This window comes from Callithrix jacchus, chromosome 16 (genome assembly GCF_049354715.1).
Source record: "Callithrix jacchus isolate 240 chromosome 16, calJac240_pri, whole genome shotgun sequence".
Classification (NCBI taxonomy): Eukaryota; Metazoa; Chordata; class Mammalia; order Primates; family Cebidae; genus Callithrix; species Callithrix jacchus.
In genome coordinates this window covers 20,510,919-20,538,582 of record NC_133517.1, presented here as the reverse complement: position 1 = coordinate 20,538,582, position 27,664 = coordinate 20,510,919, and the positions used below count along the sequence as shown (strand labels likewise).

The 27,664-nt window shown below is 35.6% G+C and overlaps 1 protein-coding gene across 3 annotated transcripts in view; it reads left to right on the top strand.

Moving 5' to 3' along the window:
* The window catches only part of CYP7B1 (cytochrome P450 family 7 subfamily B member 1), a 199,781-nt gene extending 173,799 nt beyond the window's left edge, over positions 1-25,982 (top strand). For all 3 annotated transcript variants that reach the window (XM_035276952.3, XM_078352526.1, XM_008982700.5), the window contains 4 exons: positions 2,060-2,650; positions 3,112-3,318; positions 13,388-13,563; positions 21,241-25,982. In XM_035276952.3, the coding sequence (XP_035132843.2) occupies positions 2,060-2,650; positions 3,112-3,318; positions 13,388-13,563; positions 21,241-21,537 (1,271 nt within the window). In that variant the 3' untranslated portion in view covers positions 21,538-25,982. The remainder of the gene's footprint in view (positions 1-2,059; positions 2,651-3,111; positions 3,319-13,387; positions 13,564-21,240) is intronic.
* The last annotated feature ends 1,682 nt before the right edge of the window (positions 25,983-27,664 follow it).

The window sequence follows — 27,664 nt, the reverse complement described above, 5'->3', positions numbered from 1 at the left end:
GTATCTTTTATACACTCTCTTAATATTAGGGATTAATTTAAAATAACTCCAAAGATAGTTAGCAAAATTTTAGTGAAAGGAGAAAAGTATGGATCACCACCTGTGAAAACACACAACTTTGCCTAAAATTATATCTTTTGCAAAATGAGAGAATTGATCTTTTTTTCAATTATTTGTCAGGCAGATGCTGGCAATTTTACTTATTTAAGCTGCTATGGCAAAACAGGTGTCATAAAATATGCCTAAATCAGGTTGAATCCTTTATGCTCTCCCCAGAGCACACACACACATACATAAATTTAGTTTACCTTGTAGAAGCCAGCTTTGGGATCTGCCCAGAATGAATAGCCACTTCTAGGTTTACTTGCATTCCTAGATCCACTCCCATTATTGACTTAATCAAGGGGAAAATGAGTGAATAAAATTCAAGTCATTGAGTCATTTTTAGAAAATAAATTATAGCACAAGCACATGTATATTCATCTATATTAAAAATTTAAGTTGTGTTTCAAAATTGTGAAACAAAAACATATTCATCTGTTTCTAGGATTAGGTTGAAAATTATTTTAAAACTTTATTTGAAATATATTGCACCAAATTGAATTAAATTTCTGTGATGCCATTTGAGTTACCATAAATAACAAGTGAGAAGTTGTTCTGCTAACAAAGCAACACACACATACGCACACACATGCACACACAGGAATAATGACATGAAGACAATAAATAAGTATATGTTAAAGTTTTTAGGATCATCTAAAGTTTATGCCTGTTCTCTACAGGAAGAACTTTAAATGTCATTACTGAATACTATCTGCTTAGTATTTCTAATTAGATGGAATCTTAAAACAGCACTCTACTGAGAAGACAAAGAATAGTGCATGGGGAGTAAATTCTCACCAAGGGTCTGCCACTGAAAATGGCAGCATGATCTTGATCATTAACCTCTCTTGACTTTCTTCACCTTTATCAACCAATACATGCAAAGGGTAAGCTAGCAATTCTTCAAGGTCTCTGCTCATATTATGACTGTGTTCCTCAAAGTGACTCATTATTAGAATCACTTGAGGACCTTATCAAAAAGGACACTTTTAGGACCCCCTCCAGGCCTTTTGAATCAGAATCTTGCAGGAATCTATTTTTCACAAGCATCCCAAGTTTTTAAATTGATAAGTTTGGGCAACACTGACATGTGGAAAAGGCAAATGTCATCACCTCAAGGAGCCCTTGCTGATAACTTCAGGCAGACTGAAGCAAACTCTGCTTTCTGCTTCCCTTATGCTGTGTTTCACCTCTGCCATGGCACAATTCATAGGGATGCAATGATTTTTCTACATCATTGTATCTATAGAGGAAAGGGATCCAACCAAGTGTCTGGATCTTAATAAATGTGGTGAATGAATTTCTGAATGAATGGATGTATGGATGCATTCTAGTTTGGAATCTTGTGTCAGTCATGAGTCAGTATGTGACTTTGAACATGTTACCTAATCTCCCTTATCCATAAAAATGAAAATTCTGGCATTTGTGGATTTTTGCTAGTGTTGACATTTATGTGTAAGTACTTGCTCCATACAGTATGCTCATTTATTTGAGTTAAAATTATTGTATTTGAACAAAACTGAGATGACACCTAAGTATGAAAAAGCTCTTTATGAAGTATATACCCAGAAATGGAATGGCATGTTGCCAATTTGTTTTCTGTTTTACTGAGGGAAAAATATGAGATGTATTTAAGTCAAGGGATTATGAGAATATTTAAAGGATATTTAAAATTCGGGTACTTTAGTTAAAAAAAAATTTGAAGAGTAAACCATCTTTTGAAAGGTCAGTAAGAACTTCTGGATATTTAACTTCATATTTCTAGAGTATTTTCCACCATTTTCAATTTTCAAAGGAAACATGTAGTGTACCTTTGAATGAAATGGATTTGTATTAAACTTTGTGCCTTAGTTACTAGGATCTTCCTAATTTTGATTAAAATATTTTTAAACTTGTGATGTTTATTTCTGTTTTATTAACGAATGAACTCATATTCTTTCTCTCTTTTTTTTTTTAGGAAAGTACATAACATTTATCCTGGACCCCTTCCAGTACCAGCTAGTGATAAAAAATCAGAAACAATTAAGCTTTAGAGTATTTTCTGATGAATTAGTACGTAAAGCATTTAGCATCAGTCAGTTGCAAAAAAATCACGACATGAATGATGAGCTTCACCTCTGCTATCAATTTTTGCAAGGCAAATCTTTGGACATACTCTTGGAAAGCATGATGCAAAATCTAAAACAAGTGTTTGAATCCCAGCTATTAAAAACCACAAGTTGGGACACGGTACAATTGTATGCATTCTGCAGCTCAATAATATTTGATATCACATTTACAACTATATATGGAAAACTTCTTGTTTGTGACAACAACAAATTTATTAATGAGCTAAGAGATGATTTTTTAAAATTTGATGACAATTTCACATATTTAGTATCTGACATACCCATTGAGCTTCTAGGAAATATCAAGTCTATTAGAAAGAATATTATAAAATGCTTGTCATCAGAAAACTTAGACAAGATGCAAGGATGGTCAGAAATTTTACAAAGGAGGCAAGATGTCCTAGAGAAATACTATGTGCATGAGGACCTTGAAATAGGAGGTAAGAACTTCTGAATGAGTACTTGCCTAAAACAAAATAATTTACAATAGACCTTTGAAATAAAAAGACAAAATGATGACCTTGAGAATTTTTTATGCTCTTTCTAATTGGCTAATGATAAAATGTTTTACTCTGATACTACCCTCTGTGATAATTGATTTTTTTTTTTTTTTTTGCTGAGGTGGTAAAACAAGATACTTAATGGTGATAATGAGAAAGAGTATAACTAAGCTGCATTTACTCCTCTTATCTCATCCACCACCACCCCGCCCCCCCATACACATTACATTTTAAACTATTCTCATTAAGCAGAAAATTAGACTTCAGAAGCCTATTGGTTCTCATTAGCATGCACTGATCCTTGGCTGGGTCTGTGTCCTAACATCTTTTAATTAGCACACTGCAAATCTAATCAGTGTAATAAACGCTATTAATCTTCCTTTTCACTTATTTTCTCCCAGCACATCATTTAGGCTTTCTCTGGGCCTCTGTGGCAAACACTATTCCAGCTATGTTCTGGGCAATGTATTATCTTCTGCGGCACCCAGAAGCAATGGCAGCAGTGCGTGACGAAATTGACCGTTTGCTGCAGTCAACAGGTCAAAAGAAAGGGTCTGGATTTCCCATCTACCTCACCAGAGAACAATTGGACAGCCTGATCTGCCTAGGTAATTTATTTTTATCTGCTATGAAGAAAAGAAGGTACCTCTCTGCAAACTCAGTTTATCACTCATAGCTGTTTACCAAGAGGTTGAGGACACAGCTGCCTAATTGACATAATAACACCCATTTACATCAATTATAAATTATGTAGTTTATATCCGTAGATACTTTCATTGCATGTAAACATTAAGGCCTAGGTAATTAACTATGCAAGGTATGCAAAAGGCTAAACCAAAGCTTTGCAATTATTTGAAAAAAAGTTTATACCTATTAAATCATTTGATTCTGAGAATCTGTCGATGTGCTAATGCTTTCCAAACACTGCTGCACTATCTTGTCAAGAAGTATTTGGGGACTGAAAAAGAAAGTATTGCAAAAGGCACCCTGCGTGCAAGTTGTATTTCTTCCCCTAAATGATGTCTATATTTTCAAGCCCAGGTTACAGTGTTTTATGGAGTGTGTGATTCTCGAAAATATAGAAAAAAATGTTTTCCACTGGAAGTTAATGATTTAAACACAAAAAAAGAAAGGAAGGAAAAGATAGAAAAGAAGAAAGGAAGGAGGGAGGAAGGGAAGGAAGTGAGAAAGGGAGTAAAAGAAAAGAAAAAGTAGCAACTACAAACTATTCCTGTGAAACGCTGATATTTTATAACATATTCACTGACTCAGGAGATGTACCTGGTCACTATTTCAAGTACGTTTGAGGTTAATAGTGACTAAGGCTTTTTCTATTTCTACATAGGCCTGTACCTCAATAACTGTGGAGCTTTTGATTGCAGCAGATTTCGTTCCCCGTTACCACTTTGAGAAGGCTGTTCACTACCGTTACCTGATTGAATGTCTACTGCCAAAGTTAAATTCCATCCCAATGAGTTATTCCCTATTCCTTCTGTACTGACATTTCATCTTGCAGTATCCTTTAGGATATAATATTCCAAGTCTCTTTGGACAAATGCTGGAACAAGTGTTTACATGTGTCTGTTTCTTCATTCCTTTGACAATGTAGACAAGTATTTTAGCCTATGTTGGTCTCAATATTTTATCTTTTAAAAATAAGTTCCAGGATCTTTGATGGGAACTTTCAGGAGCAAAAGTCCTCCCAGGTTTGGTCAATGTTCACAGTCAGTGGGCATTGAGAAAAATAGCCCAAGAGTTCTAGAGAGTGTCCTCACTTCTCAGGTTAAGGCCCATTGAGACAATGCCTGAAAGCATGCCTTATACTAGCAGTCAATTAGGAAAAATGGGTTGCCTTGTAGTTTGGGTCTTTAGCATAGGTTATCAAATAAATATTATATTTTCTTTAAAAAATCTCAATATTACTAAAATACAAATATTCTTTTATTTTTGTTTGCAAAATCATTGGAGAACAAATACAGAAAATTTGTGTAAACTTTTGGATAGTTGCTCCACTTGGATAAACAGTATTTTCTGACAGATTTTTAATTTCTATGAAGATCTACATTGCATTTCCCATATAGTCAAACAGTTTCCATTGCATTTTATGAATAAGATGGTTCATACTGGGAAGTAAGGCAAATATACCTCAAAGAATAGGTGTTTGTATTCTGTATAGTTATTACTCTTATAAAACTTAGTTGTAATTCATCAACTCTCTTTTTACTCTCAACTTTTTGCTGTTAAAAGAAAATGTCATTTTCAGTATTAAAGCAGAAACATTTAAATTTATTAGACTAGAAGGAATTGTATATTCCAGAGCTATGACTGGAGTCCATTCAAGCCCATAGCTAAACCTAGAGATTTTCACTCTTGAATCTCTCATGAATTTACAAGTCTTCTATCATTAATAAATGAATAAAAACAACAAAAATCCCAAGCAAGTTTAGATCCACCTGGACAAAGGCAGTGCCTTCAGCAGCCCGGATGGCTCATCACCACCTTGGTTACCAGCAGAGGCCAGTGTTGTTCATTACGAGAATGTAAAATGATGGGGCCAAATATGAGCTAAAAAATAGTATTCTTTTTCTTTCACAAGATAGAAGGTTTTATACAGATTAGAGAAAACATATATGAATTAGTTACACAACAAATAACTTCTACGGATGGTCATAGCTCAGTTGTATTTCTCTATATCAAGAGCATGAACTATATGTGCAAGGGCAAGACTTACACAATTAAATATTTACCATGTGCCACAAGGTATGACTCTATGTGCTTATCCTTCTTGTCTTCTTATTAAAAAAAAAGAGTTCTATGTATTTTAAATGCAGTGTCTTTAAAAACATCTTAAATTTTTATTATTATAAGAAGAAAAAAGATAACAATGATATGAATGCTGTACTTTTTACCAGGAAGGAGAATTTTGATACTATTAACAGCAAAGAGAAAAGAAGTTCCTTCTTTTTACAGAAATTTTGCATGTCAGCACACTTTGATTATAAAGCAGCATTGAGAAGGAACGTTAGACTGCCAAAGTCTGTTTAAGTAATTCAAAGCAATCATCTGCTGTAAGAGGTTATGATAGATTTGTCCTTTTTTCACTGCTCTTGAGAATCTCTCTTCAAAACCATTCTACTCTTATTTTAGGCAAAGAAAACACAATTTATTTTTATGTATCTTATTAAGATTATGCTTATCATGACCTCACTAAAATATTTTATCTATTAATAATTGGTTAAGATCGCTATAATTAAATTTAAATGAAAATTTAAAATAAGTTAGTAGATATAATGAGGTTTCAGAAACTTACTTGGGGCTTAAATCTCAATAGGAAAAAATGCTGATAGAATGGAAGTTTGAGAAGCTCTGAGAGAAAACTAAGAATTTTCAGTTACTCCAGAAAAAAAAAAATCTGAGGTAGGGACAGGATTTAGAACTGCAGGTTTTAGATATAGGGAAAAGAAAAGTATAAAAGGTAATTCAGAGAGACAAAGATAAGAAAAAAAGATAATGCAAGGAGTAAAAGCTCTCAAACTTGGAATTTGGATAAATCAATTGCAAATAAGCTTGATGAATACCACTTCTTAATGGTTTACTTGAATAACATAGATATATAACTTAATATCGTGGCACACAGTATAGGCTCAATAAATGTTATCTGTTGTTATCACAAAATGACATTTAACTTCTGTGATGTCACCATATGGTTTATATTGTTTTCTTCATTTGCAATTATTTACGAACATCATACTCAAGTCTACATTTCTTTATAGGAGTGCTCTTTCTATGACCCACCAGTGAAAAGAGCAAACATTCTCAAGTAAGAATGAGAGGCAACTGCTGCATGACTCAGGTGAATTGCAGATGCCTAATGTTGTTCACTACCTATCCTCAAATTGAGAAAAGTTGCAAACATGGTCCACTTGAGGGATATTAAAGTAAAGGGAGATCCCTTAAAACTGGAACTGGGCAAAATCTGTAATACTTTTTTAAAAACATAGAATATTATAAATTATAACTCTAGAAGTATGAGCTTGCAGAGTCCACACTGAAATTCAATGGAAGATTTTGAAGCCGATTTTGAGTATTGGTGCGTGAGGGGAATACAGAAAGGAAAAAAATTAAGGTCCTTTAATAACAAATGATAATGATCATTAGATGCAATCTATGTTTTATATATTAGTGATCTCAATATCAAAGCAATCTTATAGACATTGTTTCATGTCATCCTCACCAAGATATTCTGGAGGACAGTGACAGCTATTATTTTGTCAGTTTTACAGATGGGAAAATTCTCAGGATGTTAAATATCTTGTCTAATATCATGGAGATAATACAGAAGAAAGGCAGGTCTTTAACACAGGTTTTCTGACCAGGCCCACTCTTTTCCCCTCAGGCCTGTCTGATACCAGAGCCCTGGAGATCTTTTTCCATTATCCCAGCTGAGAGGGGAGAGGAATTCTTTGTATCTCAAGACTACAAAGCCAGCCATGATGCACATGCCCAAGATCAGGCAACACGGGCCAGAGGATCATACAGTTGGCTGAATTTTTAGCTCACGATAAGATAGTATGAATAATATTAATAATTATTATTTGAATATGTGCCAGCCACTGTGTTACGTATTATGTATATTAGGTTATTTAATTCTCAAGTATTATTTTTGTTCAATTATTAAATAATGAGGTTCAGAAACATTACATAACTAACTCAAGTCATACAACTAGATGGTGGCAGAACCAGAAGTTGATCTAACTTTAATGCCTACCCATAATGACTGTCGCTTCAGACAAAAATTCTCTAGAAATGGACTGGAGACTTTGAGCACTATTTTTTATAAGATACATATTATGATTCTCAAATGCAGTTGTGTTTGATGGTAAGGATAGAACTAGCAGTGCACATTAGAATCTTGTGGGTATTTTTTTTAACAGAAATGAACTTTTGACTTTAGAATAGTTTTAGATTTACAGAAAAGTTACAAAGATAGTAGAGAGCATTTCTGTATACCCCCCCCCCACAGTATCCCTTGTGAACATTTTACATTAGTGTGGTATATTTGGAAAGATTTTGAGTGTTATTTTGAAAAAGCTCATTGAAATATTATCAAATAATTGTGTATTTGAAAGCTTAAAAGTTTACACAATTCAGATAATAGTGAAGTTTAAAAACATCCTCTCTTCTGATGAGGATTTACAGAAGATATAACTTCATTTAGGAACTTCTAACTGGAGGAAGTGGGTGAAGTATCTTCCACAAAGAGGTACATCAGAAACTTAGTGATGTAAATTTTATATATAATATAAGGAAACAGCAGTTAAAAAGTGAAAAATACTGATTTCAATGTTCATCAGATTTTCAGCTCAGCACAAAGCTAAGGTGGTTTGATAATATAATGAATGCTGGAGACAGAATCTGAAAGGATTGAAAAGCAACTTTAATTAAAATGCAAATTACTGTATTTAGATCTAAATATCAACTTTGTAAGAATAGGATGAGAAACTTGTGATTCTGCAGAAAAGGGTTTAAAGCAATGGCTCTTAGCCTTGATTGCTCATTGGAACCACCTGGGAAGCTTTAAACACTTGGAATACCTGGCCCCCACCCTTAAAGATTCTGATTGCATTGGTCTGGGGTGCAGGCTGATGGCTTTGAAAGTTCCCTAGCTGATTCTAATGTGCAGCCAAGATTAAAAGCCTCTAATTGAAAGGTTTTAGTTAATGCAGTGGTTTCTATTCTATTAGACTGGAATGGGGCATTTATTTTTTTAAGCAATCCCAGGTGATTCTAATGGGCATCCAGGGTTGCTGATAATCTCTAGAATATCAGAAAGTTTAAAACAATAGTGATATTATTTAAAAACTCTGTTGCTCATCTGCTCCCAGAAAATAGTAATAGAAGCATGATGTTTAGGGACAGAAATTAATAATTCTCTACTTTTCCAACTAAAATAGTACGTACCTAGTTCTGCCAAATATTAAGAGGCACATTGACTAATTAAATTCGTCCAGCATGGCAAAGGCTGAACACCATATCATCTCTGACACGCAATTAGAAAATGCTATGATAGTTGTCTTTACATATTTTGAAAGGGTTGTTACATGGAAGAATGATTAGACATTTTTGGCCTGTGTGTTTTATAAAGGGTGGAAAAGAGGAAAATTTCACGTCAGTATGAAAAAATAGCTTTCTACTAAAATGGGCTTTCTGAATGCCATCATTGGAGTTATCCAATTAAAAAGTGTGCAGTCTCAAATTACCAAGGGAGTTGATTTTGAGTGTTCTCCTCACAAATAACTGATCAGTATGTGAGATAATTGCATATGTTAATCATTTCACCCAACCATTCCAAAATGTATGCATATTTCCAAACATCTAGTTGTACACCATAAATATATATGATTTTTGTCCATTTAAAAATGAATAAATAAATAAATGCAATTGTGCCATATCTTCAGTAGAATCTTGTGAGCATACCTGTTTATGTGTATCTTCCAACTTTGAACTACCTAGAGTGCATTGTCTGTGAAGGCCAAGTCCGTGTGCTGTGTTCCTTCTTCACACCAGCTGCAGTGGCCCGGTGCTCCGAGCAGAGTAGGGCCTTAACAGACATTTATGGAATATATGAATGCTGAATTTACATGTCTGTATTTTAGCAGTGAACCAAACACTGTGTCTAAGATGCAGGATGAAGATAGGCATTTATACCAATTCAGATTTATTTTTAACCTTACTTAAGATATACAGTTGTTGAGCCAAGGATTAGTGATTTTGCCTCAAATTATGTGATTATCACAATTTCTTATTTACCTTCTCAACTGTCTTGAAGACAGTTATGTAGAAATGCACACACAAACACACACATCATGAGCATCACTTCATTTCATCACACCTTCCAGAGCACACCACCTCCATATCCATCCCCTCTCTCCCTTTTACAGCCACCTTGTTTAATATCGCCCAGTGTTTAGCCCCCGTCACTGTGGCAGGGCCTGGCTGTTCATTTCACTCCATCCATTGCTGCTATCCACTGATCACCATGGCTAATCAGATGGCATGCCAGCCTGCACCAATCATTAAGATGACCCAAATTAACAGCCTGGCCATGTCACAGTACATCCATTCCACATATACAGACAGGGCCTAAGTGTAAGGCAGAAGCCCGGATGTCCTTATTTGTTTTTGCACTGTAACATGCATTATTGATTGTCATGAGCTGCTTTAGTGCCTTAAATCTACAAATGAGAGTCATCCATCCCTTATTACAACCAGATTTGAAAACTGAGAGCAAAAGAGAAAATGTATATGCCTTTTTAACCATATTTTTTTCATTTGTTATTTTCCTTCACAGTTTTATTGTAAAATATTTTAGCTCAAGACATTTCCTGACATTTCACTTTGAAGGGATACTTAATCAGAATAGTTTTGAATCCTGAAAAGAGAAAGAAGCCTTCCCTAGCCAGGCAAAGAACATAGTGCATGCTCTGAATTGTGAGTTCATAGAGGGGGTTTTGTAATCCAATTTCCTAGCATATACCAGTCAGTAAACTCAGTTCTTAATAACTCACGGCCAGCCTTATCTTAATCACAGTTGCAGTTGTTGGCACCTTGCAGTGTGTGGTGTAAATTTTATCCCGAAATACTTGCATTCTTGATGGCCATTTTTCGACAATGCATTCTAATAATTAGAGTACTATTACCTGCTAAATGTTAGTATAAATTAACTATTCATTATGCACAATAAGTTTTATAAAACGTTTACAGATAGAGATCATCTTTAATTAAAATTAACTTCCATATGAAAGCCAAGTGTACTAATGATTCACAATGACCTTTTATTACCTGCAGTTCCATGTTTTGGCTGGATGATTGACAGCTTGCTGTTTGGCTACCATGTTGAATTTCAGCTGACAAGACTTTTCATTTTAACTCAATTTGCCCGCCTATCACAAGCTGGTGGCAGGCCAGACCCAAGTCACCCAGCTTTGCCTCAGCAGCTTGCTCTAGTTCTCATTAGTACGCATTTATTCAGTGGAAATTGGAAGACAAATGCTTGAAGGCATGTGAACTAAGTATAGCAAATTAGGTTTAAAGACTGAATATTTATAAGTATATGGAAAGTTTTTTTTTTTTTTTTAATTCTAGAGCGAATAGAGAACTGAGTGCTAGCTTTGGTATAAAAGAAATGAAGATAGAAGGGGGAAGATTCTAAGAATAACAATACTATAAGCTTTTTCTTTCCATTTTGGAAACATATAAAATCTCTCTGACAACACCTTATCAAATAAAAACCTGGCTTCTCTTTCATGGAGTGCTTGCACAAAGAAGTTTAGCACCTCATGTGTGAGAAGGGGGAAAAAATGAGGGTCATGTTCATTTGTTGCTTGGTTATCCCTTGGTATGTTTTAAATTGCCTTGTTTGTTCGGCACTAGCACAGAAACAGATGTTGCTCTACCGTGCAGGATAATTTACTGTACCTCCTGGTGCAGCATGGAAGTCCTCCCAGGGCCCAGCTGGTCTGTCAGTGGCACTGGCTGGTGTCTGCTCAACTATGACAACTACAAGTAGAGGCTGCAATTTTTTTATTGTGCAGTTGTCATTCTTCTCAACGTATAGCTCTGCCTGCATTCGTACTGGGGCTGGTGGAAAAGCTGCTGGCTTTTGTGTCTGAGTGTTATTCTGCAGAGCCACGTAAGCTCTACTCTCCATTGTTGATAATAACGCAACTCATTACTTTTGTCGTCTAATGATTATCGGCATGATCGCTCAGAGCGAGAGCCAACCTCATCTTGCACACATAACTGGTACTGGAAGGTGAAACAGATTTGTCACTTACGATCTGACCGCTAAGCCACACTTTGTGCTCCATTATTGTGATTAACTTCTGCATAAGATATGCTTGCCCAATTGTCATTTGTGATACTGTGGTGGGCGCAAGCTGCCATGCTTCCCGAGAGCACATCAGCCAATCAGATGTGACCGTGTTATCAGGACTATTACATGCCTGCCCTGTCACAGCAGCCACCCCACAATTATTTTGCTTTTGTGTTTCTTCTTCCCACATCCCTACTGGACTTGTTGGGTGAACAGCACTGCTGCATATGTCAGCTACCATTTCACACCACAAGCTAAAATGATGCTGTGCTATTGTTGCTCCAACAAAGCCAGCAGCAGTACATGGGAGGCCGACCCTTGCTTTTCACCACAGAAATGTTGGTCCTTGGTGTCCTGCCAGCTGAAATCCATCGTGTCAGGTGCCTTGTGGCTATCTGCAGTAGAGTCCATGTTCCAAAACCAAAGTTCTTTTCTGGCCTCATCACCAACAAACCGATTTGACTCTGCCTGATTATAATAACGAAGGCAGTCCAGGAGAATATGCACAGCCTCACTGTACGTCACATTGAATCACCACACTGGCCACACAAAGCTGACCGCAGCCTCATTTCTTTAGACAAATGCATGCTTAAGGAAAAACCTCCTGGGAGAAAGCACCCAAAGCTACTTGATAGCCCTATGCAGCCTGTGCTTAGATTTAAATTTTACTGAAATAACATTTATTTTTATTTTTGGCTGATGAAAGTCCTCACAGATAGGCCTGCCTTTAATAATCTAATAATTGGGTACTCTGTGTTTCAGAGCTTTGCTGAACACTGAGAAACTGGGCCGTGTGTGTGTGTGTGTGTGTGTGTGTGTGATTTCTAAATTACAAGCCATAAACACAACCATTTGTTATCATGTGAAGGGAGAAAATCTCCATTTGGAGATTTTTTTTTTTTCACATTGCTGATTAGAGAGAATCAAGCTTTATATTCTAGGACCCATTCACGCTGGTGGAAACATAGTCAGTTTTGATTATGAAGAGAGAGACGCAGACCTAGACAGGAGCTACACGCTGATATGCATGCTATCAGAATGATTTATGCAAATTATGCATATTATTCCCAAAGGAATTCCTCCTCAAACTGCCAGGATAAATTGCCGGAAATTAGCCATAAAATCTGTCATGCTAGGAGCAAAAGGTGAAGGCCACTGGGAAAGCAAGGACATTCGGCTTCTGGAATCTTCCAGGATATGATAGTGCCTGTTATTCTCCCTGGATGCCAAGGAAAATATGGTTTTCTTCTGAATCCTCTGAAAGCATTTTCTTTTGAAATTTTTCCAGCAAATGTTGACTCACATTTTATTTACAGCTAGCATAAAAGAAATTAAGTGTTAAGCTGTCTCAGAAAGCGCTACTACAATTACTTTACTATTAACTGCCTAAGTGGTTATTAAATGGCTAAGCCTGGCTTTAAAGCATCAGAGTTCTAAAGGTTTGTGGCATGACTTACCAGCTGTGCATTTTAACTGGAATATGCTTTTAATTTCAAACATGTATACCCATAACACAGCATTCCTCTCTACCAGACCATTCTCTCCTACAAAATCAGAATGACTTTCCGCCCAGGTGCAACACTGCTTCCTCCTACCTATGAGATACCTCCAAGCGTTGCTGGAGCCAGACCACTGCCCCTGCTCACACTCTGTGCACAGTCACCCTTGGTTCCCTCTAGGTGGAGGAAGAAATAGTTTCCTTTTCAATCAAGGCCATTAGTAATGAGCTTTTATTGCAAATTGAGAGCTTATTTCAAGAGCAGCCCTATCTTAAAATCTATCATTTGTTTTTTTTCCTTCAGAAAGCACCGTTTTTGAAGCTTTACGACTGTCCTCCTATTCAACCACCATTCGTTTTGTTGAGGAGGATTTGACTCTCAGTGCAGAGACTGGGGACTTCTGTGTGCGAAAAGGAGACCTGCTAGCCGTCTTTCCTCCAATCTTTCATGGTGACCCTGAAATCTTTGAAGCTCCAGAGGTAAACAAACAAGCCTATGATTGCTACTTCTTAGATCCTGCTGGCACATTTCTCTTCCATCACTATCCCTTCCTCTTGCCACTTTGTTCCAGAAGGGATTGAGATAGCTTTATGGCCTCTGTTTTTCCTCCTAATAAGAAAGATTTCCTCTTACTGAAGTGTTCCCTAAGGATATCTTTGAAAGGTTTCATGATCTGTAAAGAGAAATACAGTCATGAAACTAAATGCCAGTCGCTTCAAATGAAATGGACATTGCACTTTGTCCACTATTATGTTCCGGCCGAAATTGCATTATGCCTGGTAGAGTATTATTGAAAACCATGGAGGGCATTGACAGGTGGCTTAGAGAATAAATGATGATAACTATCTTACCAAGTGTTTCCAAAGTGGGGTTGACTGTTCCAAAGTCGAATACTATCATTGCTGTAGTTAAGCCCATATATTTTTTCACCTCTTATTAAAAGTATGTGCCCCTTCTTGATCAATTAGTATGGCATTATGAACTTGAGATTGTAAAGCTGCTGCTCACGGGTGAAGCTCTGAGGGTAATTGTGTCATCTCCTTGTGTTTTGTTCTGAAGCTGGAGTTAATGAATATCAAAGACTGGAAATTAATCCACCCTGGTTCATCCCTTAATACCACTTCAGAGATTCACCACCTGCATGCAAATTGATTGCAGTCCTATTCTGCCTGTGTTTCTCAGGAAGTAATGTTGCTGTAGTGGTTTTTGTATATAAAATGCTTTTTTTCAAAGGGAACCTTTGCTGCTCTTTTTGAGCAGTTCATAGCTGGACCACCTCTAAATCTAGTTTCTAAGGTAGATGTCTTGCATCCAGCCTGGATTACAATATTGTTGAATTTTGAAAATTAGTAAGAAGAGATTCAAATACAATTAGAAAATCTGAATTTATTTCAGCAGCAAAGGCAAATGACTTAAGTGTGGGGGGAGCATACATATAGTTGCTGTGTGTTTCAGAAGGAGGGACAGTGTATGAATGACAATAACAAATAGACTGTAGAGTATTAGCAAGTGAAGGAACATTCTGCAAACAACAAGCTTTATCTCCACATTTATAAATATCAAGGAATGAAATTATACATATAAATAGATATTCAATAAACAGGGCAAATGAATACCCAATATCCAATATCTGGAAAATATTTTTTAATTTTAATTTTTACTTACAATTCTGCAATTGTACGATTTATTTAGCATCAACTTATTATTTTCATTATGTGATTATTCCACTAGTCGTTAAGCTTACTATTCATGTCATGATAGTAAAATCAACATTAGTGTTATCAAGAAACAATAAATGTTCACCAGATTACCACTGTTTTTAAGTCACTGTGCTTTGGACTCCTCTTATTTCCTACCCTCATAATGAAAAATACCTTAATTTAGACTTTTAGGAACTTAAAGCTCAAAGTTAAAACTCGAAAGTATGCTGATTTATATATCTTTTTCTTTTGGAAAACTAAATAGCCATGCCCAAACTTTACATATTAAATCAAATAGTAATCAGTAGGGCTTGCCTTATACAACATCTGTGGCAGAACAAAATTTCAATATTGTGAATACTGATTTAGCATCATTAGGGTAGCTTTAACTTCAGCTGATGAACGCTCTCTATTATTTACTAGATTTAACATTAGCCAATTATGCCTGACTAATGTTAAAATTAACTAGTTAATTTATTGTCATGCCATTGTTTTCTTGAAATTAGTTGGGGAATGCTGATAATTCCTGACACATAAAAAGTGATATAGCTCAGAACCACTTTTGTAGAATTTAGAAAGATCTTATTCATTCTGTAAACATTTTCTGAGTGACTACCACTGTCAGACAAACTGATTGTTCCTTTGATTCTTAACAACTTAATATGGCAATAAATAGATGCTATAGATGCTCATAAAACAGATGCCCATCCCAAGCCACCACACAGAGTAAAGAAAAGAAGAGAGTTCTAGAAAAGTCTGCCATCAGCCATTTGTTGCTGAAAGCATGGTTCAGGAGACTCACATTCATCACTACCTGCCTTTTATATCCAACACACCTAGAATGAGAAGACCAGGCCTCAGATGTTGATTAGAGGCAGCAGATGTTAGGTCAAAAAAATAAGGAAGGCAGATAGAGGGATAGTTATTCTTGGAGGTCAGAGAGACAGGAGCCTCAGCAGAACGTAGCTTCTCTCAGCCCAACAAGGCATGGGTTCAGAATTTCCAAGCTCCAAAAGACTCTAAAATTGGCATTCCAAAGGCAGGCCATGGTCTTCCATCATACTTGAGAGCTATTGCATCTGCATCTCCCTATTCCTGGAATGTCCCTCCTTATTTGTGCACCCAGCAGGCTCCAAATTACTCAACAGGAATCACCTAATCATCTCTTTGTTGACAGTGTGCCTGAGTCCCACTTCATTCCTCAAAGAATTTGCCACTGCTCACATTGTTCACATTCAATTTTCATGGTATAAACCGCCCCCTGTGTGTACCCTTGTGGTGGGACATAACGCACAGTATTTTGCAATTATTTATTTACTTGTCATTGCTCCCATATGCTGTTGTAAGCTCCAGAAGAGGAAGGACCACGTCATTTCCATCTCTGTATTCTCGGTGCCTAGCTCACAGGAGGTTGTACACATAAGTTGAATAAATAAGGAGATGCTTGGATAGATAAATGTAATGAAAGTGAAAATATGCTTCAGTTATAATTTTAAATCAGGACAGATATTGCACATTCAAATATGTACTGGGCCTAAATAGATCAAATAAAGAAGTGATTTGTGTATAAATATAGCAATACTATTGGGAGTGTTAAGAACTACGGCAAAAGGAGATGCCAGGAGACGGCTAAATAGGACCACTGGCTTCCTCTGAACTAGTCCTCAGCTCTCGCAAGCATTTAGACCTAGTTTGGTGAAGTCATTTTAATTTTTTTGCTAAAAAGAACCTGAAAAAAATAGACTTTTCAGTGAAGGTTGGAATTTTAAAATATTTGGAAAAATGAAGTGTAAAACACAATATGGGATAAATAAAAGGTGTTTTGGGACTTAATTGAGCCAATAAGCTACCACCATGTAACCTCTATATTAAGAATTATTCTTTCCTTGAATATTGGTTCTTTAGCTTATTGTAATGTTAGCCATTCAGGTGGCTCTTGTGTATGAGGAAAAACAAATTGCCAAGTGAAATTTAAAAAGAGAACAAACAGAGAAAAACCCCTTCTTAATTCTCCCTCTCTCTTTATAGGTAAAAATACTATCCAACAAAGGCTAGGTAATCTATTAACTGAGAGTGGATAGCTTTTTAAAATTGGTTCAGGGCTTTCCTAAATTTACATGTATTATCAGCTAGAATTCATGCAATAGGCTGTCACGTAATCAGATGTAAATAGTGATGATTTCTTTCTGACCCAATGCAAGATCCAGAACTGGAGCTATAAAGAAGCTCAATAGGAAAGAGCAAATCTGTTAGTTGGCTTTCCTAGGTCCACAGATGCTGAGGGATAAAGGGACACCTGGTGACACTGTGGGGCTTATAGGGAAAAAGTGTCGAACATTTAAGATGGCAATCCATTATAACCATGTAGGTAAAGAAACGATGAAATAATGCAATTACAAAGCCTTTGGAATATCCCTCAAAAGCTCTGAAGATGAAAGATCTTGTTTAACCTAATGCAGTTCTGCCCTATCTACTTCTTAGAGTTGTAGAGATAATAAAATGATGAATAAATGTGAAAGTCCTTGAAAAAATTCTAAGTCAGTATAAGAATTGTGGTATCAATTATTATTTTCATTATTGCCACTGTTCTTAGATATATCATGACAGATGAGGAAGTACTCCCAATAATTTTTTATCCATATCACAAAATGGAATAGAGATTGCGCCACTAGTAGACTTAAAGGAAACAAACATGTATCAATCATTTATTACCCAGAAATCACTTTGATGGGCATAGTGAGTGACACAGAAATAAAAAGGCCTCTTTGCCTACAAGCTTGCCGTATAGGGATTCAGCCCTGTCACATAGCTAATTTATCATCATTAGATGCTTCCTATCGAGAAAAGGTTTCTGCCATACCAATAAATTGACACTTCATACCTACCATATTGGACTAGCAGTGTGCTGGTAAACCAGGGCTCTGAGCCCTGATTTGTAGTATTTGTCTATTTTCATTGTATAAACTACCTCCTTGGCCAATTTCATGTTATCAATGTGGAGAGCTTAAAGACAGAGTCGGGAAGAGATGTGCACACTCTGACAAGCTGGTCAAGCTGACTGCAGCACACTGCTGATTTGAACCCAAGTCATGAAGATAAAAAGGGACCTCTGTACTCTACCATCTTGCCTCCAGGGGCGACAGTGTAACCCCTTAGCCATCCATTCGAATATTTCTCTTTTTTATTATGAGAAAGTCATATCTTTTATCTAGTTTACATTCCCATGCCCAAAATTTTGAATTGAGTGGATTCAAGACATGACCCTATTGTGTGTCACCTACTTCAGCAAGACCATGTTTTACGCCTTGTAACTTCAGTGTTTTACATACAGGAAGTGCTTCAAAAAAATCTGTTGAACTGAACTAAACATAGTATTTGGAGAACACAAATTAGCGTGTTATGCAATCTTCCTTTGTCACGAATACCAAAATCTTTTCTCTATCCAGAAAATTGTGTCCTCTATCCAAACTTGATTTCTACACTTCAATATTATACAATTTTCTACTATTTGTAAACACTGAATATTCATCAACTCATCATACTCTACATATTTATTTACTCATTCAATATCTTTGTTTTCTTCAAAAGCTTGAAAATGGTTTTTAAAATATACTTTATTCTCATGTATTTATTCATTAATTCAACAAACATATATGGAACCTCTACTATGGGAATAGCATTGTGTTGAAGGCTTTAAACATACAGAGATAAATAAGAAAATGTGATTGCTCCAAATTCTTGGGATTTCTTGGCTCTGCCATCTCCTGTAGGTTAGCTCTGTCTTTAGCCTGGGAGCAACCAGGTATCATAGTCACACATGATAAGGTCCAGAGAAGGAAAGGTAATCGACCATTTCTTTTTGTTTTATTTTCTTCACAAGAAGAGGATTTCTCCTAGATATCCCCATAGGTCCCCGTAGACTTTTCCCTTGAAGCAATGACCAGATTGTTTCACACATTCTGTCCCAAACCAGTTAGAGACCCAAGCAATGCAATTACCAAGATTAGTGCCTAGACACATTTTATGCAGAAGAACAATGTTGGGGAGTCAACTGCAACCATCATTCGAGTAACCATGGGAAACTCCCGTGTCTTAAACCTTCTCTTGTGATTTTTCTCTTCTCATCCATTTAATTGACTCCCCTTAATTGCGAAGCATCATGCTTCTTACAGTCACTGTAAAGAGTTTCAGTCAGCTTGATGAATTCCAAGTTTAAGTTGTTCCAAATGAATGGATATATCTTGAGCTTCCCAAACCTTTGTTCTGTGTCACTGTGACCCCAGAATCTCAGTGGTAAGATTATTATACCCCTTCCCTTTTCAGCTACAACTAAGCTATATCCCTAGCAGCTGACACAGGCCCTTCTTAACATTGGTTCCTGTTTAGGTTTTCCATGCCTAGGCAATAAAGCAAAATGCAAATACATTTTAACTCAAAAATACATTTATGCTCCTGTGCCCTTTGAACTTGGTGGTGGTCACAGAGATAAAGACAGTGGCCATTTCCCTTTTAGTTTCACAAAATAAACGACCGAATAGGAATTTCTAAGATGTTTGTTTACAATGAGGAAATTGAATAGAACGTGATGGAAAGTAGAGGAATGGCATTACTCGTTGAGTAGAAGTTTGAGGCAACTAAATATTAACCCTAGCTGAAGGTCATGGGTAAGGAGCACTCCTGCATCATGTGTTGGCCACAGGCCTCTCAGCGGGCAGCACATTTATTTTCACAAAGAGGAATCTGAAAACCATGGTGATTTATGGCTTATCTATGGTATGAGGACAATAATAAGTCATAATCCAAGCTCAGTTTTCATTTCGCATTTGCTGGCTTAACTAGTGGGGCTACAGTGAGAACCTTCCTAACTAGCAATCATAGCAAAGCTCACTTCAACTGATTTGGGCTAGGCAGGGAGCTCATGGATAGATGGCTAGTCTCCTCAGACTGGTCAGTGTGAAGGAGGAAGCAGCAGGACTAAGCTCAGGCAAGCAGACCTGAGCTCCAGAAATGGAAGAAGGTCACCAGGAGAGTTACATTTAGTCACTCTATCTCTAGTGACCATTTCTGTCAACAAAAGCTGTCCTTGTTGATTTAGCATTGATTAGATACAGTTTGGATACATCCCAGAACTATGGTAAAATACATGTTTTAAAGGGCTCAGAGTATTCATTACGAGGAATTGAGCAGTTATAAAAGTGCAGATAAATTTTGCCATTATCATTGCATCCACTTGCAATTTGAGAGGAAATAGGAACTACTCAGAATTTTTCTAAGCTGAAATACTTACCAAAATAAGTATTCTACATAAATGAGGACAAACCCAATACTTTTAAAGGAAATGGTTCACTGACATTAACAACACAGGTTTTGAGTGAGAAAATTAAATCATTTGTGATGAATTCAGGATCTATCCACATATTGCAATGTTTTCACTTTAATCTGAAATGCTTTGGATCTGACCTACTTGTTTGCATTGGACTTCGTGTAGTCATATTAAAGTTGTGTGTGAGCAGGTCTAATGCTAATGAGCACCAACTACACCAAATACTTGGTCATTTTCATGCAAGCCACGGGCATTAATTTAATCAATGGCTTAATCCACCATAGGCTAAAATAAGGTCACTCAGTCCGCTCTAAGAAACTCAAGTGAGAGTTGAACCATAACCCTTTGGCAGGAAGGCAAAATTAAGATAGCAATTCCAACACCATAAGTAAAGCAGTCCCACGATTTCCTGTAACAAAGTAATATAACCTGTTTATGAAAACATATCAGAAATACCTGCCACGCTAGAGTAAACCCAAAGAGAACTGATTTTAATAGAACTTTCATAGAAGAAATTCACTACAACATCAAAAAACGAACAAGATTGATTTTGTGGCTTAGTTCCTCTCTAGTGCTTTACCCGAATCTTGTTATTTTATATCTGTTTAATCCAAACATCAGCAACAGATCCTAAACTCATAGTTCTCATCCATCAGTAGCTGGCGGGGAAGGGAGAAGAGAAACTCAAATTAGAAATGCACAGTTAGGCAGCTCCTGTGGCTAGTTAGGATTCTTCAGTCCTGGGTAACAATGATAGTCTCACTGGAGCCCTTGCCTTCTCCCCAACATTGGTATAATCAAGTGCCCATGTGTCAGGACCCACCTTAGGGAGGAAAAATGGAGATATTGCTACTATACTTGGGACACTCAGCTTAGGAGAGAAATAAGAGTGGAGAAAAAAATGTCTTACAGCTTTTCATATCTCTTTGATATGGGGGAAATAATTTCCTAGTAGTATTTGAGGTTTTTTTTTTAAGTTCACACCTATTTGCATTCAGTGAAGTTTTTCTGGTGTTTACCTGATTAAAATGAGCTTTCTAAGACAGACAAGGAGAGCTAGCAACTTTTTGGACTTGAACTCAAACTATTTTATGTAAAACGTTAATAATTTTAACACTGTATTCTTCTTTCAGGAGTTTAGATATGATCGTTTTGTAGAAGATGGTAAGAAGAAAACCACCTTTTTCAAAAGAGGGAAAAAGCTGAAGTGTTACCTAATGCCATTTGGAACTGGAACCACCAAATGTCCAGGCCGATTTTTTGCAATTATGGAAATAAAGCAATTGTTGGTTATACTATTAACTTATTTTGATTTAGAAATAATTGATGATAAGCCCATAGGACTAGACTACCGCCGCATGCTATTTGGCATACAGTGTCCAAATTCCGATGTTTTATTTAGATACAAAGTGAAATCTTACAGAAGCTAAAAGGAAAGAAAAGAAATCTGTCAAAATTAGCCTAAACATCCTAAGCTCATCTATTTCTTTTGAATTTCTGCAAATGTAATTGCTGTATTTCTTTAAAAAGTGCTGATTTCTGTTTGGTCTGAGATCAGTCCAGTTTGTACTTAGTCACAAAACTTATCATAATATAGAACAGGATGGTGGCATGAAAATGGACATCGAAATCAACCTCAGGATAAGTTCAAAACAGGGATTTTTTGTTTGTTCGGTTTTTAATTTTTCCTTGTGATTCTTACCTGTTATAATAAATGTACTGTCACAGCAATGGATTGGTCACTGTGGAATTTAAGTCATTCAAATTATTCTCTAATGTGTGAAAATATACTTTACAAACTATTAGAAAATTGTGGTGGAAATGGACACAGTTTAACAAATTCCAAATTCTCACAGAAGAAGGAAATTAAATTTCCATGAGTTACACTGGATGAAAATGTTCCCTTCAAGTATAATGTCAATAATACTTATATTTCCAGGGTGCGTGTGCATTAAATGAGTTTTGCAGTAGATTAATGCTTCAACTTCACTTCAATATTTAATCAGGCGTAAATGTTCCTTATTATTTTGTATTCTGTGGCTCAATAGAACAAAATTTCTTGTTTTATAAGACCTTTCAAGTTCAAGTTTGATACTGATAAGATTTAATCTATAAGAAAACACAGAACCTATTATATATTCAGCAATTGCCCTAGACATTAGTATTAGGTTTATTATGGGAGCAAATGTTGAAATCATTACAGCATTGATTATAGCATTTGGCTTTAGTATAAATTATAAAAGTTATGCAAATATCCCAATTAACCCTTTCCTAAATGCTTTCATATATATAAACTGAGAAGCTAGATGTAGTATTTCATTCTGATGTTTCACCTGTTGGATTTGGAGTTCGTGTGTACTATTTTGAATTACATCATGTAATGCAGTGTAATTTCATATGACACATGCAGCATTGTGTCAATGATTCAAATATTTTTTTTTTCAACTGAGACAGTATCTAGCTGTGTTGCCCAGGCTGGTCTCAAATCCTGAGCTCAAGTGATCCTCCTGCCTTTGCCCGTTGGGAACCTGGACTACAGGCATGTGCCACTAAGCCCAGTGATTCAAAGCTTCTAATATCAGAGTACCACATGATTTGCATCTGACATAAATGATGATGCAGTATATAAGCAGGCAAGGCAGGTAATGGAGCCCAGTTAATTTGTGCTTCATAAATTTGCTACTGTTTTGAGAAAAGGAAAATGACTTTAAAAATAACATTACAAAATATCATTCATAATAAGTAAATAAGATAGTCTAGCATTTATTTTCTCCTTTCTGAAGTACATGTTCTGAGTGTTCCTTTAGTGAAGGCCTGCCGGTGTAAATTCTACTTTTGCTTGATTGAGGATGTCTTTATTTTTACTCTCATTCTGAAAGATGGTTTTGCTGGATGCACAAATCTAGATTGACAGTTATTTCCTCACAGCACTTTGAAGATATTGCCCGTTCTAAAGGCATCCATTCTTGTTATTGGGAGGATAGCCACTAGTGAGTGATTATTCATTAGGTGGTCTGTCTCTTCTCTCTAAATACTTTAATGTGTTCTCTTTGTCTTTGATGTTCTTAGGTTCTTTCTATTTCTCATGCTTGTATGTCCTGCTGCTTCTTGAGTCTGAGCATGGGTGTCTACCATCAAGTATGGAATCTTCTCAGCCATTCTCTCTGTGAATGCTACTGTTCTCAAACTCTAGATTCTCTCCCTCTGCATGCCATATGCTTTGACCTTTTCTCACCACTCTTTTTATCTCAAACTTACCCTCCAGATAATTTCTTTAGATGTCTCTTCCAGTTTATTCTTGGAACTGTATATTTAATCTCTCCAGCTCATCCATTGAGTTTGTTTTTTCCTTCTTTTTGTTTCAACTTAAGGTTCATAGGGTTGCATGATCATTCTCCTTATACTCTTTAGTTCATGATACACAATTATAATTGGTTCTAACAAAGACCCGCTGGTTTTATTTACTTATTCTCTTTTGTCCCTAGTCCCCGCTTTCATACCCCTTTTTAATATAATGGGCAAATATTCTAATGTGTTTGGTGCACATCTTGGTATGTGTATGTTTTCATGTAATATGTATTATCTTGAGTACCTATTTTCTGTAAGTTGTATCTTTTCCAATTTTCTTAAGCTCTGTGATTTTAAAGATATATTCATATTTCTATATATACTATATTTAATTTATTGCTTCTGACTGCTGCATAGCATTCCATAATATGCACACATTATGTTTTAATGATAGTTACCCAGTGATGGACACTGTCAATGGGACAGTTATTGTGGGAGAGAGGCCAAGGCAGAATTTAAAAGGTCTTCTGTCACCTATCCTCCCACTACTGTGCCTAGCCATCCTCAGCCCTGGGCTGCTAACAACCTTGTCCCCAACCCCTACCCATACACACACACACGCACACACACATTTAGTCCATGATAACTTTAATTTTCCCTAAGATGTTGTACATTTGTTATGTCCCATCCTCACATCCATCCAATCCTCTCCATTCTGTAGGGTCTCAAAGGTTGATTTTGAGTCAGAGTGTCAGCCTCCAACTTGTCAAACTTCAGGTTTTCCATTCCACTGAGTTTGCTAAGTTCAATGATTACATTTTTCAGTTTGAGAATTCCTTTTGTCCTTCATATATGCTGGTTATTTTTTATAATATCTTGTACCTTTGTCATATACCCAATATCCTTTGTGATTTAACTATATGAAGCAAACATTTTAGATCTTGTATCTGATATTTCCAAATCTTTGGTGTTTTGTGGATCTAATTCTATAGTTTATGTGTTTATTTTTTCTGTCACTGTTACCTGGGATGGTTTGTTAACTGAATCCATGTTCCTTGGATTTTTATCTCTGGAAAAATGTTTAGACCTAGATTTAAAGTTTATTCCTCAAGAGGGAATTTGTATTTGCATTTGTCAGACTGCTGATATTACTACTAAACTCAGATCACCCCCAAAATTTCAGCTTGATTATCTAGGAGTGGGGAGGAAGGGCTAAATAGGTATTGTGGTTTCTAGTCCTAACTTAGGTAGAATGCAACCCTAGTATTAGGAATAGACAGGAGACACTTCTAGGGGTTCACTTGTTTGTTTATTTTTTACCCAGAGCTAAGACTGAGGCAGGCAAATACTGACAGTCTTACTCTGTGGAGCAAAGTTTCTTTCCAGTTCACCTACTAAGTATGTTTTCTCTGCAAGTTCTTGGTTTTATGCAAAGGCCTTGAATTACACACACACACACACACACACAGGCATCCTCAACCTGGGCCCTAGGCTTTAGTCCACCACAAAGCGTAGTCTGCCCTTTTTGTACTTGGACATCTAGTCCACCATGTTGCCTGAAGCGGAAGTTCCATATTCTTAAATTCCACTCAGTGGTACACTTTTGTGATGTTAAGGCACAGAGAACACAGGAAATTATTTCCTTGCAGTTTTTGATTACTTTATAATTGGAAATGTATTTTGGAATTTAGAAATGAAAAGTAAGAATAAATAAAATAGTTAAGAAAGATTACCTAAAAGGAATGAACAGTAGAAACAAAACAAAACATCAGAGTCTTGTGATGGAAAATCATCATGGTTTTTTAATGCTTATTTTATCATAAAAAATAATTTGAGTAACATTTTCTGCAAGTGACTTCTAACTTAACAGTAGAAGTTTAAAACTGTTCAAAGACCAAAGCACAAAATTTATTTAGGTTTTGATCTTAGTATAAAAGAATGGCAATAATTATGTGAACAAGAATTACGTGCCCTTAGAATGTACACTTTTTAACCTGTTAAATTTGCCAATCTTGCAAACTATTATTTACTTATATTGCATAATTAGATATTCATATTCACATACTCAATTAAGAAAAAGTTAGCAAGCCAAGATGACATTTTCTGTAGCACTATTTTAAATTATAATGAGTGATCATATAAAACTCTTTAGTATTTACCTAAAGCAATTATTACTTACTCTACTTCATTGTATTTATCTAAATCAGTGATCATGGATGTTTGAACTTTTTAGCTTAAATGTTTATTTTGTTTATACTACTTGTAGAGTAAAATAAATTTAATACATGAAAAACTCTGCACAATTTAAAATAGGTAATAATTTGTCAATACTCATGTTTTAAAAATATTTTCAGACAGAGGACTGCTGTATATTATTAAAACAGTTTTCTGAAATTATTTGTTTAATATTCTTTGATTTTAAAATAACATATATATAGATTTAGATGAATCAAATTGTCTTAAAAGATGTTAGATAAGAAATGCAAGTACTAAAAAAAAAAAAAGAAATGCAAGTACTTTGCAAGCCTAATACTTAATGTTCTTTTATGTATGACCAAAATTTAATAAATTAACTTTTTAAAGCACAGAGGACGATTGTGTCTCTTTATTGTCATACTACGAACATGTTGGGTAACAGAAGATTTGATTACAGAAGAAAATTATTAGGAAAATAATTTTGTTCTGTTAATATCTGCTCATCTCCATTTCCTCCCCCCATACACATATATTATCATCTGATGCTCTCCAAAAAATGCATTAACTATTTCAGAGTATGGTTCGATATATTTTAACTTATTATTAATTTGTAAAATAACAAACTCAAAAAAAAAATCACTAAATTTTTAAATGTTTATTTTAGGCAGGCTGACCTTGCTAGGTTACAATTCTTAATAATCACTATTAGTATGGAGAGAAGTATCAGTACAAGAAACAGGAGAGAGTTTTCAGTAGATGTAATCCCTGTTTTCAGCCGATCACTTTACCACAGATGATGAATAAAGCTGGGTAACATTTGGATAGTATTCTATTCTATTTAAAATACATTGTAAATAAAGCATATACTACAGAATGCTGGTGATGAAAATGAAATGTGGCTCTTTAGTAACTGTGCCTACAGTATTAGATCTGTACATTTAGTAACTGTACCTACATCCTCCTAATTAAAAAATGAAATCTTTAAGATTGAGAAACATTTGTAAATAACAGATCCTTTAAATGTCTCTGGACTAGGGACAGTGGGCTTTTCTCAAAGACACTGGTGTGAGTCACTTACATTTTATAGGAACTGGCCTAAGACTCTGAGAAATCTGCTAGAAGGTGCTCCTGTTCATTTGAACTCGTCAGCTCAGTATTGCTTATTTGCCACCTAGGATAAATTATGTCTTTAAATAGATAAACTGTGAAATAATTATCTTTTGCTTTCAACTTTATTCCAGAAAACACTTAGAAAAATTTGCCGAACTTTCCAGAATTAGCAATGATCATGCAAATAATAATGTGTATTTTCTTTTCAGGATGAAAAAACACACAATGGCTGTGCTGCGTTTTTTAAAAAAAGTGCATATTACTGTTTACTGCTAATTATTCGAAGTATAGTTTATGTTCTAGATTCCTAAATGTGTTGACTTTTATAAGGAGAGACATGATATATTGCAGACTACAAAGAAAGTAAATGTTCAGAGGTAACAATCATGAAGCATTTGACTTCCCTTACAGCCAATTGTGCTTATAGGAGGAACTAGAGGAATGGAAATAACAGGTAAAGGTGTCACTATCTAATGAATCATCATTAAGTCAAATTTAAACATTTCTAAATATGAAACATATTAGTTGGAGATTCTTATTTGTGTGCAAGAGGATATTTACTGCATATAACTTTTGTTTCTAAGAACTAGCCATTGTAGTTAACAAAAAAAGTGTGTCATTATTGCCTGATGCCAAACCTTTTAATAAATGTTTTTGTCTTTCATATTAAAATTAAAGTTTCAATGAAATTACTTCAGTTCCATAATTCTAAGGACTAGTGAGTTTATTTAAAGTTTTATAAACGCCTTTGTTTTTATGTTAAATGGAGTACCCTTAAAAGTATTTGCAATCACTTTGGACTTTTTATGAAGTCAAAACTACATGTAGTAGTACTTCCTTCATATTGAACAATTACACATTTAGTTTTTAAAAAACTTTTTATTTTGAACTAAATTTAGACTTAAAGAAACGTTACAAACATAGTTTTTATTTTTGCTTGCAGAAAATTAAATTAGGGAATTG